The sequence below is a fragment of the Lipophrys pholis genome, assembly GCF_963383615.2.
Source record: "Lipophrys pholis genome assembly, chromosome: 19".
NCBI classification, from domain to species: domain Eukaryota; kingdom Metazoa; phylum Chordata; class Actinopteri; order Blenniiformes; family Blenniidae; genus Lipophrys; species Lipophrys pholis.
Genome location: NC_137647.1, coordinates 15,846,556 through 15,862,927, shown reverse-complemented (window position 1 = coordinate 15,862,927; position 16,372 = coordinate 15,846,556). Strand labels below are relative to the sequence as shown.

Sequence of the window (16,372 nt, the reverse complement as noted above, 5' to 3'; positions counted from 1 at the left end):
CATTGTAATGAAAAAAGTAAATACTCTATTTCCCACTCGCATAACTGTCGTACAGAAGCCTGCAAGGCCTCAGATGTTTGAAAAGATAAGAAATGAATGTGATAACATTATGCAGCTACTTTTTTTAACAGACACAAATGACATCATAGCCGCTTGAGATGACTTTGGCTTTCAACGTAATGGCTGTAAAGACATTATTACCTCCTCTGGGGTTGGACAGAGGCTCTTTCACTGTCGAGCCTGCAGCACCTGCAGCTGTAAGTCTAGGCACGGCTGATGACTAACAAGTCCTGACTTACCTTCACCTCACCCTTTTTATTGGACCTATACCCACACCTGAGGGATAAATATCCAAAATTAGGCTGAGTCATCAGAAACAACACATTCATTTGATGTAGAATAGAGAGGGGGAAAAAAAGCTCAAGACATGTGGGGAATTGTCAGACAATTAATTTCACATGATTACTTCATTGTCTTAGTCATATCTAGATTAGTTTATATACGTGCATTTTTAGCTGGTCACTTTTCTCAAGGGAAACTGATCCAGGTTGAGCTGAAACGTGTGGACTCCGGTTCATGCCGGGATCTGTTTGGAGAGAGGAAGTGAGGAGGTGGAACATCTGGACTTCATTTATGTGCTCCGGAGTGACGAAAAGCTTCAGAAATCAGCTTGGAAAAAGAAAAAAAAAGTCGTTTGCGTATCATTTGTTGGCCACAAACCTGCGTTTTGCTTCGATCGCGGCGAGACGGGCGAGTATTTATGGAGCACATGACGTTTCCATACACCCCATACTGTCCCGTGGCGCGTGTGGGTGTGTGTTATTGTGTGCGTGTGTGAGCGCGTTTTGTGCGCGCGCCTCCCCAGACGCTCCACAGCCCCGTGGAGCTGTTGTTCCCACAGAGCAGGAGGACAATCTCAACGGGCAGCTGGATTAGAACCACAAAAGAGAAAGTGCCATCTCTGGTGCTTCAAACACGTTGCACTGAAGCATTTCTCTCCGGTTTTTGGTTCCGTTGCGCGGCTTTTTGTAGATTTTTTTTCTTCTTTTTGTTTTTAGTGCCGTTTCCGCGGTGGCGCTCAGACTATGGATTTAACACTGACTAGACAAGACACGCCGTCTAGTCGTCCAGAAAAGTTTTGATTGTCATCGGTGCTTCTCGGTCCCGGAACAGAGGAAGGGGGGGGGGGGGGGGGAAGCTTTAAGTTGCGGAGACTGGTGACCACATGTGAGGACGTTTGGAGGCAAATATCGGAGCGTGTTTTTCGCTGCTCTCTATCATATCTCTCATGGGGTAAGTCATGGCACCTCCTCAAAACATTAAGTGTAACAGCATGTGCTGCAGGAATCTAACAAAAGAGTTGTGCAACTTTACAATCCGCCACGTTATTTCTTGTGCTTTACTGCTGAAACCGTAAGGTTTGCTGGTTAAGGTGTGGAGGCTTCCCTGATTGCACGATCCGCCTGTTGTGTCAATCACAAACGGAAAATCTTTATTGCAGCTCAAACTCACGAAATGTCCCATTGACTCATAAACACCTATTATAATCATGGTCGACCACATCACACGCAACTCCTACTTCTTCTTGCCACCGGCAGAAACTGTGTGCTGCATCCTGTGTGTGTGTGTGTGTGTGTGTGTGTGTGTGTGTGTGTGTGTGTGTGTGTGTGTGTGTGTGTGTGTGTGTGTGTGTGTGTGTGTGTGTGTGTGTGTGTGTGTGTGTGACAGCTGCGTTTGTGAAACATCTCTGCTTTTTAATGAATAACACTGCGCAGTGTTAACTATTAACACGCACAGCTAAAGCTGTCAATCATTCAAGGGGGGTTGTGGGGTTATGGGGGGGTGCAGTCTGTTGCATTATACAGTATGTGGACCACGCTGATGTGTGTGTGTGTGTGTGTGTGTGTGTGTGTGTGTGTGTGTGTGTGTGTATGCACTCCTGAAGCCGTTGCACAGCCTGCTGTGCCACCCCACCTCCTCCTCCTCTTCCTCCTCCTGCTCTGACCCCTCCGATGTTGTTTAGGCTTGTTCATCCGTCACTCTAAAGAAGGCATTGTATTGAAAGGATGTATTAATAAGACAAAAGCCTCCATTATCCCCGTGTACCGGAGTTAATCTCATGGGCTTGGAGATGGGCTCCAGAGAGGAAGCCAGCTCTGGGTTTCAACAAGGAGGGTCTTAGCAGAATATTGTTGTCACAGATTGGAAATGAGCCCACTAAAATTAACATTAGAATATAATTAAATGTCAAAAGACTCATATTAAGGACAAGTGGGGAAATAAAGATTAGTCCATTCTGTCAGGGAGAATAAATCTCGTTGTAAGGGATGCATAGGTGTCAGCAGGGAGAGTCCCCAAATCACAGAGAGATAAGATGATAAGGTAAAGGAACTAATGTTTATTGCTCTGATAAAAGCCTCAATCCATCATCCTCTCCCCTGTGTGGAGTCTGCTGCTCATTAGTAAGTTAGTGAGTAAGGTTTATTTTGTGTTAGACAGTCTGTAAGACGCATGGGATTATTAACACTTTTAAGGCAAGGTGTAAAAAGTAAGGAAAGTGGTATTGAGACTGCGACTGCACATGCTGGTGACACTATTAACTCAGCTGAGACATCTGGAATCCACAAAGATGCCCAAAAGCCTGAATAGTAGGACCAACAAACACCTTTCTGTGATAACATCAAGAGCATAGGGTTAAGAGGAAGCACAGTCGACAACACTATCAAGTGTTGAAGGCCTTGTCAACAGGTTCATTGATGCTAGTGTTGTGCAAGAGCTGCTCAGTTTGTTTAGGGCATGCTTCGGCCACGTTTGGACTCGGGTGACTCTTTCCATGTCTCTTGGAGCGGCTGCAGACGGGGCATGATGCAGCCACCCATCCATCTGTAATAGCTAGTGTGATCTCATGGCTCATTGCAGCTGAACAACACTCGCCACCCCACTGTGGACCTGATGGCTGCCAGCCTTCTTTCTCCTCTCCTGCGTTCTTGGTCCTGGCAGACGTAACCAGAGAGGGCAGAGAGCAGCGACAACCTTTTGGCCAGATACTCCCCAACTAATGGCATATGCCATCTTTAACAGAAATGGAGCTTGTGTTATATTAACCTTCAAGTCTATATAAAGCAGCTCTAAAACTTTTATGTTAGACTGTGGGGATATTGCCTCAGAACAGCAGCCCATTACATCATGAGTTCAGGATCTGTGTGTTGCTGACCCAGCTCACTGTGCTCAGTGGCCCTGTTTTCCTCCAGAAGATGACTGCTGTAATTGGACCCTTCTCAATGGGGACTGTCAGCGAGAGCGTGAGAAATGAAGACAAACAGAAGATCCGGATAAATAAATAGATGTATAAGTGGAGGAATGGATAAATAAATTAATGGTAATGTGGCGATGGGAACTGCAGTTGTGGGTCTTTTTTTTATTGGAAAGGGTCACTGGGGCGGTCGAAGGCGGAGATGGGTGGTGGGTGGGTGGTGTCGATCCCCGAAGGATGCTCAGGTTTCAGTTCAGGCCTGGGAGCGGTCTGCTAATAGGAAGCAGCGAGAAGGCTTTTCCTTGGGGAAACTAACTTCTCTTTTGTCGTCGATGCTCTCTGTATTATTCAAGCAGATCAGACAGGTAACAGATCAGTGAAGTGACCTGCTCGGGGCACTTTGTCTTTTACCTGGTTAAATGACCGCAGTCAGGGCTCATTGCTTACACACAAGTAGAAACAATACTAGAGGCACCGGAGAGGATGCCTCAGACTTTACATATCTGCTGGTTATTCCTTTGTGGCGTTATAGTGGCTTGTGGACAGCCGTCTGGGTTCCATGGGCTCATAGTTGTAGCTGGTGCTCCCCTTTGGAGAAAAACACTTTCCCTGGGTGTGGCAGCTGGAGCAAAATAAATGCCTTCTGTTCGCAAGCTGCTGAAGCGCAAGTCACAACACACAGCTGACAGCATGGAGCTTTCTGATTCACAGCCAAGAGCTGGGAGTGTCTCAGATCAGAGAAATGAATATGGCGTCTCATGCTCTTTACCTATTCCATAACCATAACTGAAACTAGGATTTGCTTGACAGGTGGACAAATCCACATGTGCATGCATACTTACCCTATCTGTCACTCCTCTTCAACATGACCTTTCTGATTTGTAAAAAAAAACATGCCATTATTGCCTTGCTGATTATTACGTAAACATTTACATAAATGGATAGTTTGTGGCGAGAAATAAAGTGGCTCTGAATAGATTAGAAAGGTGCTTTACCCAATGAAAGAACCCATTAGCTGTTACATCTCCTGTTACATTCCTTTTCCACTTGAGGGACTTGGACAAACTACTAGACCCCCCATGACCAGGCACTGATGCTTGTAGCAGCATGCCAGGATTTCCCAACGCTTCCCGGTGTGGGGATAAGTCAGGTTTTTTTTTTCCCCCACATTTCAAGTAAGGACCAGCCCGTGCTGCAGAACACTGCCAGTTGGAAGTAGTGCAGCAAATGGTTTTCCGAACTCTGACTGGCATTTTTCATTTGCAGCGTTGCTCTCCGGGCAGGACCATTATACATCTCTCAGTGACAATGACAAGTAGATTGAGTACAGCGTTTCTGGTTACTGCTGTGGCTTTGAATGGGATCGACAGAACTTTGCAGCTTCTATTTAGGCTGTGCAGGGTGATTTATGAACTGAATGCGAACGACTCCATACTGTCAGTTCTAGCAGTGGGCGTAATCAGTGTGGTCATGTTGTGGTTTTCTGATTTCTGGTCACTTTCAGAGTTCACGCTGGACTGATCGTAGAGCAGGTACATATGAAGATGCTGTGGCTTTGGAGACCACCTCCTCCTCTTTCTCTCTCCCTCTTGGAAGTCTTTGTTATCCACTCGGCTTTGTTTGTGCAGCTGGAAAACTCAACAGGATTACTACAACACTCCACCTATCCAGATCCAGAAGTAAGCTGGAGACAGTTTTCTTGGATTTTGAATTACCCTGTGCAGCCAATCTGAACTTATTGCAGCTATTCGTTTTGCTTGGAACTCAACAATAGCTGGATCTCTTATCCTAACAGGCTCCGTGGGTCATTAATTTCTCTAAAGACTGGCAGAATAAAAAAAATAAATGAAACTTTTAAACTGCGACAGTATGTTTTGTCAAAAATAACAGTTTAAATCATTTATCTTGTAAAAACCTCAACTCAAGTCTTTCCCAGCTTAAATACATGACAGACTTAGCCTGGGTCATGATAGAGGCCAGACAGCTTTGCTGGAACACATTGAGTGGAAGTGGATGCTGTTTACTTAACTGACAACTGCTCACACACACACAGTCATTTTTGACGAGCTTCATGTTAACAAAAAGTCAAGTAGTTGTGAGTAGTTGCACCCCCTGAACAGCTACACCACAGCCACAGTCATAGTGCATAAAGCTCTTTAAAACTGTATAAAAAGCTTGGTTATTTACTGCCGAGTCCTTTGTTTATAGAAAATGTACTTGTGTAGTGTTTCCAAGAAATAAAACAGACATAGTATCCCTCCAGAACTGCCTGAATTTTAAAGCCCCTGGGTCTCTTTCCATGCACACACTCACAGGTCTTTAAATACAGAATCTAACTGTACTAACCTTCCGCATATATTTCCTCAAATTTTAACGTACTACCTGCTCATGCCAAGGATTCTTTTTTTTTTCAATAAATAAGTTCTCCTCTTCAAAGAAAGAATTTTTTTTTTTAAATTGTCTAAAATACTGGGATACAGCTGAGAGCTGTGTGGACACAACAGTGTTCCCTCTCCAGGCAACAGTGTTTTTCTCCAAAAACAGGGTTGAGTTTAATGGATCTGTGTTTGCCAGAACAGTCTGGAGTTGTTTTCACATGTGGAGCATGAGGAGAGATGGAGGGCCTCCATCAATTCATCATCTTATCAGCACGCAGGCGCAATCACGGTGGCTTTGTGTCCCTGTGTGCAGACCCTATCATTTTCCATTGTGCAGTGCTTTGCTTGTCGCCAGCATCCTCCCGATTTTCCTCCCATGCATCGCTGAGCTTTGGCATACAAGTCTGTCGAGTGATTCAGTGCATCAAAACTTTCTGCAGCAGCAGTGGACATAATGTGATCGTCATAGTCAGAACTTGACTAATACACACAACAGCGTGTAACCATGTCACGAGTGTTCTCACGACATCCTTGAAGTTTCACATCGAAACGGGGGAACATGAGAAGGGGTGGAGTTCAAGGTCTAGCACCAGAGTAGAATAGGAGCGGGGAGCCAGGACAAAAGATACCTAAAGAGGGCTGAAAACCATTCATTAGCAGAGAGCTCGCTGTAAAGATAAGAACATGGGCAGGTGTGAGAGGGCAGAGTGGCTGAAACTTGAGATTTTGAGGCAGACCAAAAAGATCTGACGGTTTCCTCTGTTTTCTGGTTACTAGAAACATATTTTGTGCTGCAGATGTAAATGGTGTGATTAGGAAAAAAACAGCAACCTTGCAGACTGCAGAGATGAGATATGCATGTGATGCACACGTGTCTACCATCATTCCTCACGACGCCGTGTGGTTAACACTAATCTATCTGTGAACATGCAAGTGTGACAAATCTACTGCTGAGGTTGTATTTTTGTGTGTTCTCTTTTGTTTCTTTGAATGCTTTTACCTGTGAAGCTGGAGTTTTGCAATGACTTCAGCAGTTTTACCTGTCGAATCTCCAGACATTTTGCGCATCACATCCTTTTCCAGCATGCTGCAGTGAAACAAAAATGAATGACACCTATAATTTTTTATGTTAATCATTGGTAGAGAAAGCCCGCCCACATTTGCTAACTGACTGAGAACATAGTGTCTTAGTGAAGAGCTCTGGAGCTTTCTGAAGGGAGAACTGATTGCACGGTCTGTGCTGTAATGAAGTCTTTAATAGGGGGCTATAAGAGCATGTCTGCTCCAGATGTGTGCTAAATAAATCCTTCTTGATATACATTTAATCACCTCTTTGTGGCCTTGTCTTTTGATGTCTGTGGTGAAGTTTAAAATATACAAGGCGTGTGTGTGTGGGTGGGGGGACGGGGGGGGGGGGGGGGGCGGTTGAGAGTGAGGATGTGGCTGTACAAATCGGGAAACTGCATGAAAGGGAAATATGCAAAGCAGACTAATATGAAAACGTGAATAATTTGCAAAGTAGATTTAAGTCGACAGGAATAGTCTGAGGGTGAACGTATTCCAGTAATTGCCTCTCAGGCGCCACCTTTGGAGATCCCCCCCCCCCCCCCCCCCCAGTGTGTAAGAGTGGAGTGAAGTGGGGGTGGGAGTATGGGGGTCTATGGCTCCTCAGGCTGTGCGATGCCCTTCTTTACGCCGCTCTTTGTTTCCAGCTCCTCTCACCACTGCTCTAAGAACCCCTCAGCACAAAAACAACTGCAATAAATAAAGCAATGCAAAGTTGCAGAGATGCAGCAACTCCGGGGAAGAACAGAAAATAACACAAGTTGTTATTAAAAATGCGAAAGCAAAATAAAAAATAAAAAAAATCCGATTACAGACAGAGTTATGTTGACAGATTGGAGCCCTCCGACTAGGCTGTACCCAAACTGTCAGAGTTTGACGAGCGAAAGGGTAATCCCTAATTATATGTAGAAGCCTTCTATATTGGGGACACCCACTCCCTCAGCATTCAGCAGCTTATATGCACTTTTAATGAAGCATGATTGTGTTAGCATAATAGCAGACAAAGAGAGAGGTTTGCTTTGGAGCTGAAGTTAAACATTGAACACAGCGTGACCACACAACAAGGAACCGTTTAATCCGGTGCTAAAGAGGAACTGTTCTGTTTGTTGCCTCTCAACAAATGCCACGATTGAAGTGTGGCACCAATACAAACTTGTAATAAATACTTCTGGATTTATTTTTTTTTTATCATGTGTGTCTGGTTTGTGCTTCCTCTCTGAAACATAAACTTTGAGATGTTGCAGACCTCTATCTCTGATGCTGCAGTCTGCTTTGTCCCCTGAGGATACAAACTACAGAGCACACTCTTCTTTCTTCTTTTTTTTTTGCACGAGTATTTTTGTTATTTGTGTAGTGCTTTTTTTTTTTTTTTAACTGCTCATCTGACACAACAGATTATATTACCACTAGCATGTATTCACTTATATTTACCTATTTAACAAACGTACAACTAAAGAACATTTTTCAGACAAACAAAGTCTCAAAGAAATCACCCAATTGTAAACAAAAATACATATAAACAACTACAATTTTCTCTGTTATAAGAATACATTTGACCACTAAAATGGGATTGAAATTAGTGTTAATTTGAATTGTGGGTGTACTCATTAGTGGGTACTTCTCACAACCTTTCCACCTCTGGCAAATTACTGCTGGGATTTGTCTCATCTCTGAAACTGTAATTTTCGCTCTTTTAGGTTTCAGTAAAAAGCTTGGTGAAATTGAATATGAACAAACAAGTGTCTCCATACTTAAATAAACAATCAGGCCTCATGACGAGGCTTTGAATTGAATTTTCCTTGCACCTTGGAATTTGGTGTTTGTTGATGCTTTGGTGCTTTGTTTGACCTCAAGCATGCGTGTTTTTAATGTTGTCTTTATGTCAGCTGTGCTGCTCCATTGTCAGTGTTTTTAGCATCATTTTTATCGGTCCGCTTGTCTGCAGTCTGGCATGCGACTGAGATAAGAGCACCGGCTTAAGATAAGCTCAGGCAGGACGGAGTAAGAACTGGTCCGCTCTGTTCTTTGGCCTTATAGAAAAGACACTGCCAAGTAAGTCACTATGTGTGTGTGTGTGCGAGTGAAACTTCATGGCGCGTTGTGACCAAGGTCATTTGAAGGACTGGGACACAGTTCAGTTATGTCACAGCAGTTGCATGTATCCTCATTGTCAATGTTGCATTGATACTGGCAACACAACGCCCTTTTCTTGGAAACATCCAGAGAAAAGTCAATAATGTTGTTGTGCTGCTGTAAAAATGTTTTACCCCCAGAGGCCGGCGAGCCAGTGATAGATAGAACGGCGGAGACGCTGCAGCCATCAGCCATCTGCCAGCAGACAGTTCATCTTTGTGTTTTCTGGTTGCACAGCGTGATTGCATGAAGCTGCTCAATGCAAGAAAAGGCCTCCCTTGATGAATCCGTGTGTGCACTAGCCTGTGTCAACCATGAGGAGCACTGAGCTGTCGCTGTACAGACTTATAGTGATCTATATGTCCTTTACAAAACCCTGAAGTGCGCAGAAAAACTGCACTCTGAGTGTACATCTTAGGCTTCAGTCATTTCCTTCAAGCTTCTGTGAGAGCAGTGGTGAAATGTTTGTGGTGCCATTAGTCGTGCTTTCTTCTTTTTTTTCTGGCATGTCAACACTTGACTGAGGAAACATTATTTGTCACTCTGCATTGCATGCAGAGCTTTCCTCCTCTGAACCTCAGTTATACCTTGATTTTATGCAGTCATATGTATGCAGACTTGTTTTGACTCACTTTTTGTTGATATGAACAGAAAGGGATACAAAGTTTAACCGACTGAGTTTCTGGGTCTGTTACAGGATCATGAGGAGCAGGAGGAAGGCTGCTCTAGACTGATCGCACGCACAATTACGGCACTGTCACTGAGAAGATTAACAGCTATATTAATGGCACAGAAACCGAACAGGAAAGAACAAATCACAGCAGGAGAAGGGTTCTCTGCACTCCTGATGGATTTCTTTGTATCTGTTCATAAAACTTAAGTTAGTACAGAAGGAAAGCCCAATGTCTTGCAGAGGTCACAGGAAGCCATAAAATCTTCTTAAAATGGAAAAATTACACATACCATTTTCATATTATCTGTGCCATGACGGCCTCTGTTATTAGCCTCACACTATTTCTATATTTGAGCACTGTGGAGAAACACAGAAGATGGCTGTACTATTGCTGCGTTGCCTGTGAGCAGTGAGACTGGAGACAGGTGAGATGCAGGATGTTGTCAGATCACACGAGTCCTCAAAATATTCCAACCGCAAATCCCATCAGATGCAATGAAGATAAAAGGTTACGTAAACTGTCCAAACTCAAGGTTAGTCACTACTTTTATCTGAAAGGATTTTAGAGATTGCACGATTGAGATTTTGCGGAGAGGGGATGCGTGTCAGGGACTCTGTTTATGCTTTCAGTGCTTTCGAGCAGAGAAAGTTGGGTCAGGTCTTAGTGGAGTGTGACAGGTAGCAGGTGGTGTTGCCTTGGTTTTTGGTGAGCACACACTTGGCTAATTGGGGCTTATCAGGTGTTTCTGTGAAAAAGAAGAAGAAAAAAAGGCGAGGGGGGGCACCTGAGGCCTTTGTGCAGACGTCAGGGGTGCTCTGTCTTTTGTTCAGATTACGAGAGCGGGAAAGGAAGCATTCAACTCTATAAAACCATATTTTGTTATATACAGAAATGTGTGCAGTGATCTGTGGTCGGTGTACACCTTTGCATGTAGGTTGTGAAATAAGTAGGCGTAGGTGTGTGTTTGAAATGCATGGCATCGTGAAACATTACAAGGTTTACAACAGCTTTTCTGATGATATCCTGCCTCAGATGTCTGTCATTTGTTTAACTTCCTCCCTCTGTTGCATTTTTTTTTATTGTGCTATTCGCAGTTGCTGTTTTCATCACCTGCTCTGATCTCATTTAGGTTTCGCACTAAGAGTCCAGACAGGATATGATCATATTTTTTGTTGCTTCGCTGCACCTTCACCGACCGTACATACGAGAAAAAAGGAATTCAGCACTTTTCTATCTACTTGGTATGCTGTCCAAATTGATTATGCATGCAGTGTGTATTGTTTTAGCCTTTAATATAACTCACCTTTGAACAGTTTGAATATCGCTATCAAATACTTGGCTACTTTGTAGGTAAGATACTATTTTTTATAACATAAACATGCTCATATTCCACGGCTGTCTGAAATAACTCATAATTGCTTAAATGGTATTAAATTAGAACTTGTATAATGTTGAAAACAATGTAGATGTAGTTGATTTATCATCAGCCCCTTAAGAAATGCATTCAAATCTAAGGTTAGTTTGAGACATTGTAGCTTTATCTCCTTCAGTTTGATCTTTTTAAATATTAGGTTTTTTTTAACTACAATCTGTTGGTTTGCTTTTTTCTGCTTCATAATTTAAAAACATTATCCATTGTTGTTTTGGGGTTTTCAAAAAATATATGCTTTTTCAATAAAGGAATTATTTGATACATATAGCAAAAATATCTTCCCCCTCAAAAGAAATAAGCAAGCCTGCATTTCCAGCTTCCCAGGTAGCCTAATTGTTCAATAAGGTAAGGTTAAGGTTTTATGGTATAAATCCACTGTACACACAACCAATGTGCGCTAACTACACTGTGATATCAGTTAAAACAAACAAAACGTGGATAAACAAGCCGGGCCATTATTACAAAAAGCAGATCGGTGAGTCTCACTTGGGAGAATTAATTATCAAAGTGTACTTTAAAAGGTTGCCTTTGTAGTTTTTTTTTAATTAAATGTTCCTGAGATCCCTTGCAGTTTGGTCTAGATCTGTGAGTTCTTGCATCCAGAGTTTGCTTTTATTGCTTTTGTTGTTTTAATGAGAAATTGAGTCTTGGGTAGTCATGCCATGACCACAATTTTGACAATGTGTTTTGTTTATTGTGGAAGTGTGGAAGTGTGACAGTGATGTCTAGGTCGAATGGAGGGCAAACTATTGACAAAGGGGCGGTGTGAAAGGCTGCATTGCAGGAAGTCTGCACTCCATGTGACCAATCGCTGTGGAAACCTGAATGGCACACTGCAGGTAGAGGAGCAGGGCAGGGCTGCTGTTGCAGCGCTGTGGGCAAACCAGCCTGTCAGGTTTTCCCATATTCAGTGCAATCCCTTGATGACAGACGCCAAAGACTCCCTGGTGACAGAAAGACCTTGAGTTGTCTGCAGAACAGATGGAAGCAGAACTGTCCTGAAAAAACCTGGCAGAGCGGAGCGAAAAAACTGGGACGAAACAAAGCAAAACCAGTGTGTGTTTCTTCTCGCAGACTGGAGTCTGTGGAGATACAGAGGTGGTCTTTTTCCATGAATAAAACCATTATAGGCTGCACTAATGTAAGCTAATGTAATTACCCCAGTACAGCTGGCACATATGCTCAGGCTCAAGCCTCCTATCTGTGTCTAATAATTGAGCTAAAGAGGATGGGGAGAAGACAACATTACATCGATAAGGGAGTGCTCAACTCTAAATACATTTCTGCTATGGTACTGTCGCTTCAGCCAAATGGAAGTGTGCTGTCCCATCATTGAGGCTGAAGGCCAACGCTATCCACACTGAAGGAGACTATTGTTCTTTGTTCCTGCTTGAGGAAACAGCGTGCTGGTTATTGCTGGAAGCCAATGGCAGCTGTGTGCTCAACCTGCCTATATACTGGGGAATTCTTTGCTGCAGTACTTTGTGTCTGTCACAATTAGTGGTGTGTGTGAAGAAAAATGCCTATGCATGTGTAAAAAAAAAAAAAACAAGACAAAAAAGACGTGTGGTGCAACATATCACATTGATGACTTTGTGTAAGTGTGTATGCACGTCACAAAGATGTCTCAGATTCCTGCCTTTGTGTCCAGATGCCGTTCCACATGCATGCTCCCGCTCTGGCTTTGTCTTTTTCCTTCTCCATCCTCTCTTCTCGGGTTTTGAGTAAAAGTCCAGCAGCACAGGGTCGAGCTGCAGGCCCAGTTTCCACTGATTTATTTAGCCAAGAACCTCTGCAGCTAGCCAGGGCTCGCGAAGACAAGCGGTAGAAGCATCAGTGTTGAATTACCGAGGGAGCCGGTGTGCAGAGCGATCCTGTTACTTTTGACAGGTTTAAGCTCCACCAGCTCCACCTTTAATTAGATTTCCAGACTCTCCAACTTTCCTTTGTCTCCACTCCTGTGGCTGCGGCTAACTTTGTTGGTTTTTTTTGTTTGTTTTTAAGCCTCTCCTTGAAATGAGTCGTTTAATACCGGATTCACGTCTCATACAACTGATCAATTTAAACTTTTTCCACACGAGAAGACATGCATTTTCAACAATAGGTTAAAACCCTAAAATTATTAGGTGATCTTTACTTGTAATAGAAAAGAAAATACTACCAATGGAACAGTAAAATTGTTTTCATATTGAAGAGACTTGGTCAAAAAAACAAATGCCCCCATCTCATTGAAATCTTACTTGTAAGGTTATTGCATTGCATATTAATTGTTACTTGACATTTAAACAGAAAGCCTCTGATGAGAGACAGCAGTATAGCACAAATATGTAACCCATACCTGATCGATCGAGGATCAGGTTAACAAGAACCACCACTGATCCCGTAGACAAAATCTCCATGATATTGTGAGCCTCGTTTGTAGTGCATTGGGAATCATAATGATTGAGTATCAAGTATTCAAAGTCAATCGGGTCTTGCAAGGGATTTTTTGTTTTCGTAGAGAAAGGAAAGCCCCCACGTCTTCCTCGTAGCTCTCTGATTGATTTGTGGAACTGGTTGGGAGCAGGTGGTATGGCAAGTCAGGATGAAGGGGCCTGGCTGATCCACAAGCTATGTTGTAGTTTCAAGAGGTAGTTCATTGGAGTGGAAAGGTTCGCTCCCCACAACAATGCTGTGTGTTGACAGCCGAGTGCACGGACGAGGTTAGTGGAATGTCCCCTTCAGAAAGTGAGGGCGGCTTTTTGTCTGTGCGCCGCCATTCGCAGGGCCGAACAGAGCATTTATTCTTCTACCTGAAGGTGATTTTTGAGAGCACAGGTACACCTTCCGAAAAAGGGATCAACTTTACGTGGTATTATTTCTCTGAGCACATAAATCTTAATCACATGATGGCATCCTGAACTTAGCCTTCAAAACCTCTGAGACTGCAGCGAACTGTAAAAGTTTCCTTCATGGGTTTTAAGACATTCATTTTTTGTTGCATGATGTTGGTCTTCAGTCGCACTTTGTCACCCCTCACCTGATCATCTGTGTTATCACGTCAAACATTTTGCTTTGCTGTAGCATTTGTTTCAAGCAATTTCAAAAATGTTGTTCCTATCATACAGTTAACACTAAGAAATTATTTGTTCCTTGCATACTTTGTTGCATTCCCTGTACTTAAGCAAGTATATCGTTTTGCTCAAATTGTATGTTTTCTTTGTAATGGTTTATTTCATGATCACAACAATGTTTTCCGACAGTAACACAGACCACCTCTCTTTCTCTGTGTCTGCAGGTGACCCGCAAAGAGCTCCTGAGACGTGACTGTGGGACAGGCAGTCTCCCTCCCAGCCCTCTTCCTGTCCTCTCCTTTGAAGCAGTCGTTATTGGCATGGACACTCCTCTGTGTGAATGAATCTTCACCGTAAAGCCACTGTGCTCTGCCACCCCGTCAAGATGAAGAGCAAATATTCCGAGTACTACAATCAGACTCTGATCCACGCATACTATGCCTATGCGAAGAACATGACCCCGCAGGACATGGACAAATACATCGAGGGGAAAAAACAACTCACCTCGCTCAGCATTGCCATCGTGGTCCTCTGCACCATCATCATCCTTGAGAACTTGCTGGTCCTGATTGCTGTCTGGCGCAACAAGAAGTTTCACTCTGCCATGTTTTTCTTCATTGGCAACCTGGCATTCTCCGACCTGCTGGCAGGCTCTGCCTACATAGCCAACATCTTCCTGTCAGGCTCCAGGACATTTAAACTAGTGCCTGTACAGTGGTTTATCAGAGAGGGCACAGTGTTCATTGCACTGGCAGCTTCAGTCTTCAGCTTGTTGGCGATAGCTATTGAACGATACATTGCCATCACCAAAGTAAAGGTGTACGGCTCCACCAAAACATGCCGCATGTTTCTTCTGATAGGGGCTTGTTGGGTGACCTCGATTCTGCTCGGGGGGCTTCCCATCATTGGCTGGAATTGCATCTACAACCTCCCTGAATGCTCAACTGTTTTGCCACTTTACTCGAAGAAATACATCCTCTTCGTGGTCACCATCTTCAGCCTCATACTGCTCTCAATTGTCATCCTGTACGTGAGGATCTACCTGATTGTACGCTCCAGCCACCAGGAAGCCACCAACTCGCAAGCCTATTCCCTTTTGAAAACAGTCACGATAGTGTTAGGCGTCTTCATCATTTGCTGGCTGCCAGCTTTTACCATCTTACTCCTAGATACATCCTGCAAGATACCATCCTGCTCCATCCTCTCCAAAGGAGACATCTTTTTTGGGTTTGCCACTCTGAACTCAGCACTGAACCCTGTGATCTACACGCTGCGCAGCAAGGACATGAGAAAGGAATTCCTGCGTGTGTTGTGCTGCTGGGGGGTGTTGCAAAGCGGGCGGCCCTCTGACCGTTGTTTGGTCCCTTTAAAGAGCTCCAGCTCTTTGGAACACTGTACCACCAAACACGAACACCAAATGACGCCCATCATGACAGACTGTACCACCTGCGTCTGATCTGGTGCAAATACACCAGATGTGTTATGTGTATGTGAATGTGTGTGTGAGAGACAGCAAGTGTGCATAAAAAAAGTCACATGGAGAGGCTGTGATGGAAAACCCAGATGTTAAAAGAGAAGCACAGACAGCATGGGACGTAGCACTCTGGTGAGGCTGGGACAGAGCTGTCTGCTGAGACAGATTTCACAGTTAGATTTTTTTATATATATATATATATTATAATCCAAATTGTGTGAAATCACAATCAGCATTCAAATAAACCGCACATGCAGTAGGTGTGAAAATACAATGTTTCAAAGGGTAATCAACTTTTAGATGTGAACAGAAATGTGAAAAAACAAAGCTCTTTCATGGGTACTATGATGTTTTAAATAGGGAGAAAAAAATTTCATTTATATGCCTGTCATCTTGTTCTTTCTAAACGTATAAACCCCTATAAAATCCCAAAACTAAAATATAACATACTTAATATCATAGTTGTATTGAGGATTTGTTTTGACCTTTCTTGAACTGTATCAATGCAAAGCTTGCAGAGTTGCACTTTGTAGATTACTGGAGACATTTGTTCTCTGTGAGGTTTAACCACAGAACTTTCCATTACTGCTATACGAATGCATTAGACGTCTATACAGAGCCAGAAGCAATGATCAACATTAGTGAACACTCCACTCCTTAGGAGCCAAATTACTTCAGGGTTCCTTATCAATATCAGGGCTATATAGTCTATATAACCTTGCTTTAAACCATTTGATAAACTAAAACAAACTTGCATAATCCACTTACATTTATTGCATGAAATTCTAACTCATTTGTAAGCTCTAGTGTGTATCATATATCCCAGCTCCAGCTTCCATCACTAACACCCCTCCTGTCACTTGTCCTAATCTGTCCCTCTTGCTTTACTGTTGTCTTTTGTATTTTAACA

At 43.2% G+C, this 16,372-nt stretch overlaps 1 protein-coding gene across 1 annotated transcript; it reads left to right on the top strand.

Moving 5' to 3' along the window:
- Positions 1–872: 872 nt before the first annotated feature.
- On the top strand, positions 873–15,892 carry s1pr2 (sphingosine-1-phosphate receptor 2). Its single transcript, XM_080486968.1, has 2 exons — positions 873–1,293; positions 14,213–15,892. Exon 2 carries the CDS (start codon positions 14,329–14,331, stop codon positions 15,442–15,444), a length of 1,116 nt encoding a protein of 371 aa, XP_080343094.1. The 5' UTR covers positions 873–1,293; positions 14,213–14,328; the 3' UTR covers positions 15,445–15,892.
- Positions 15,893–16,372: the final 480 nt, after the last annotated feature.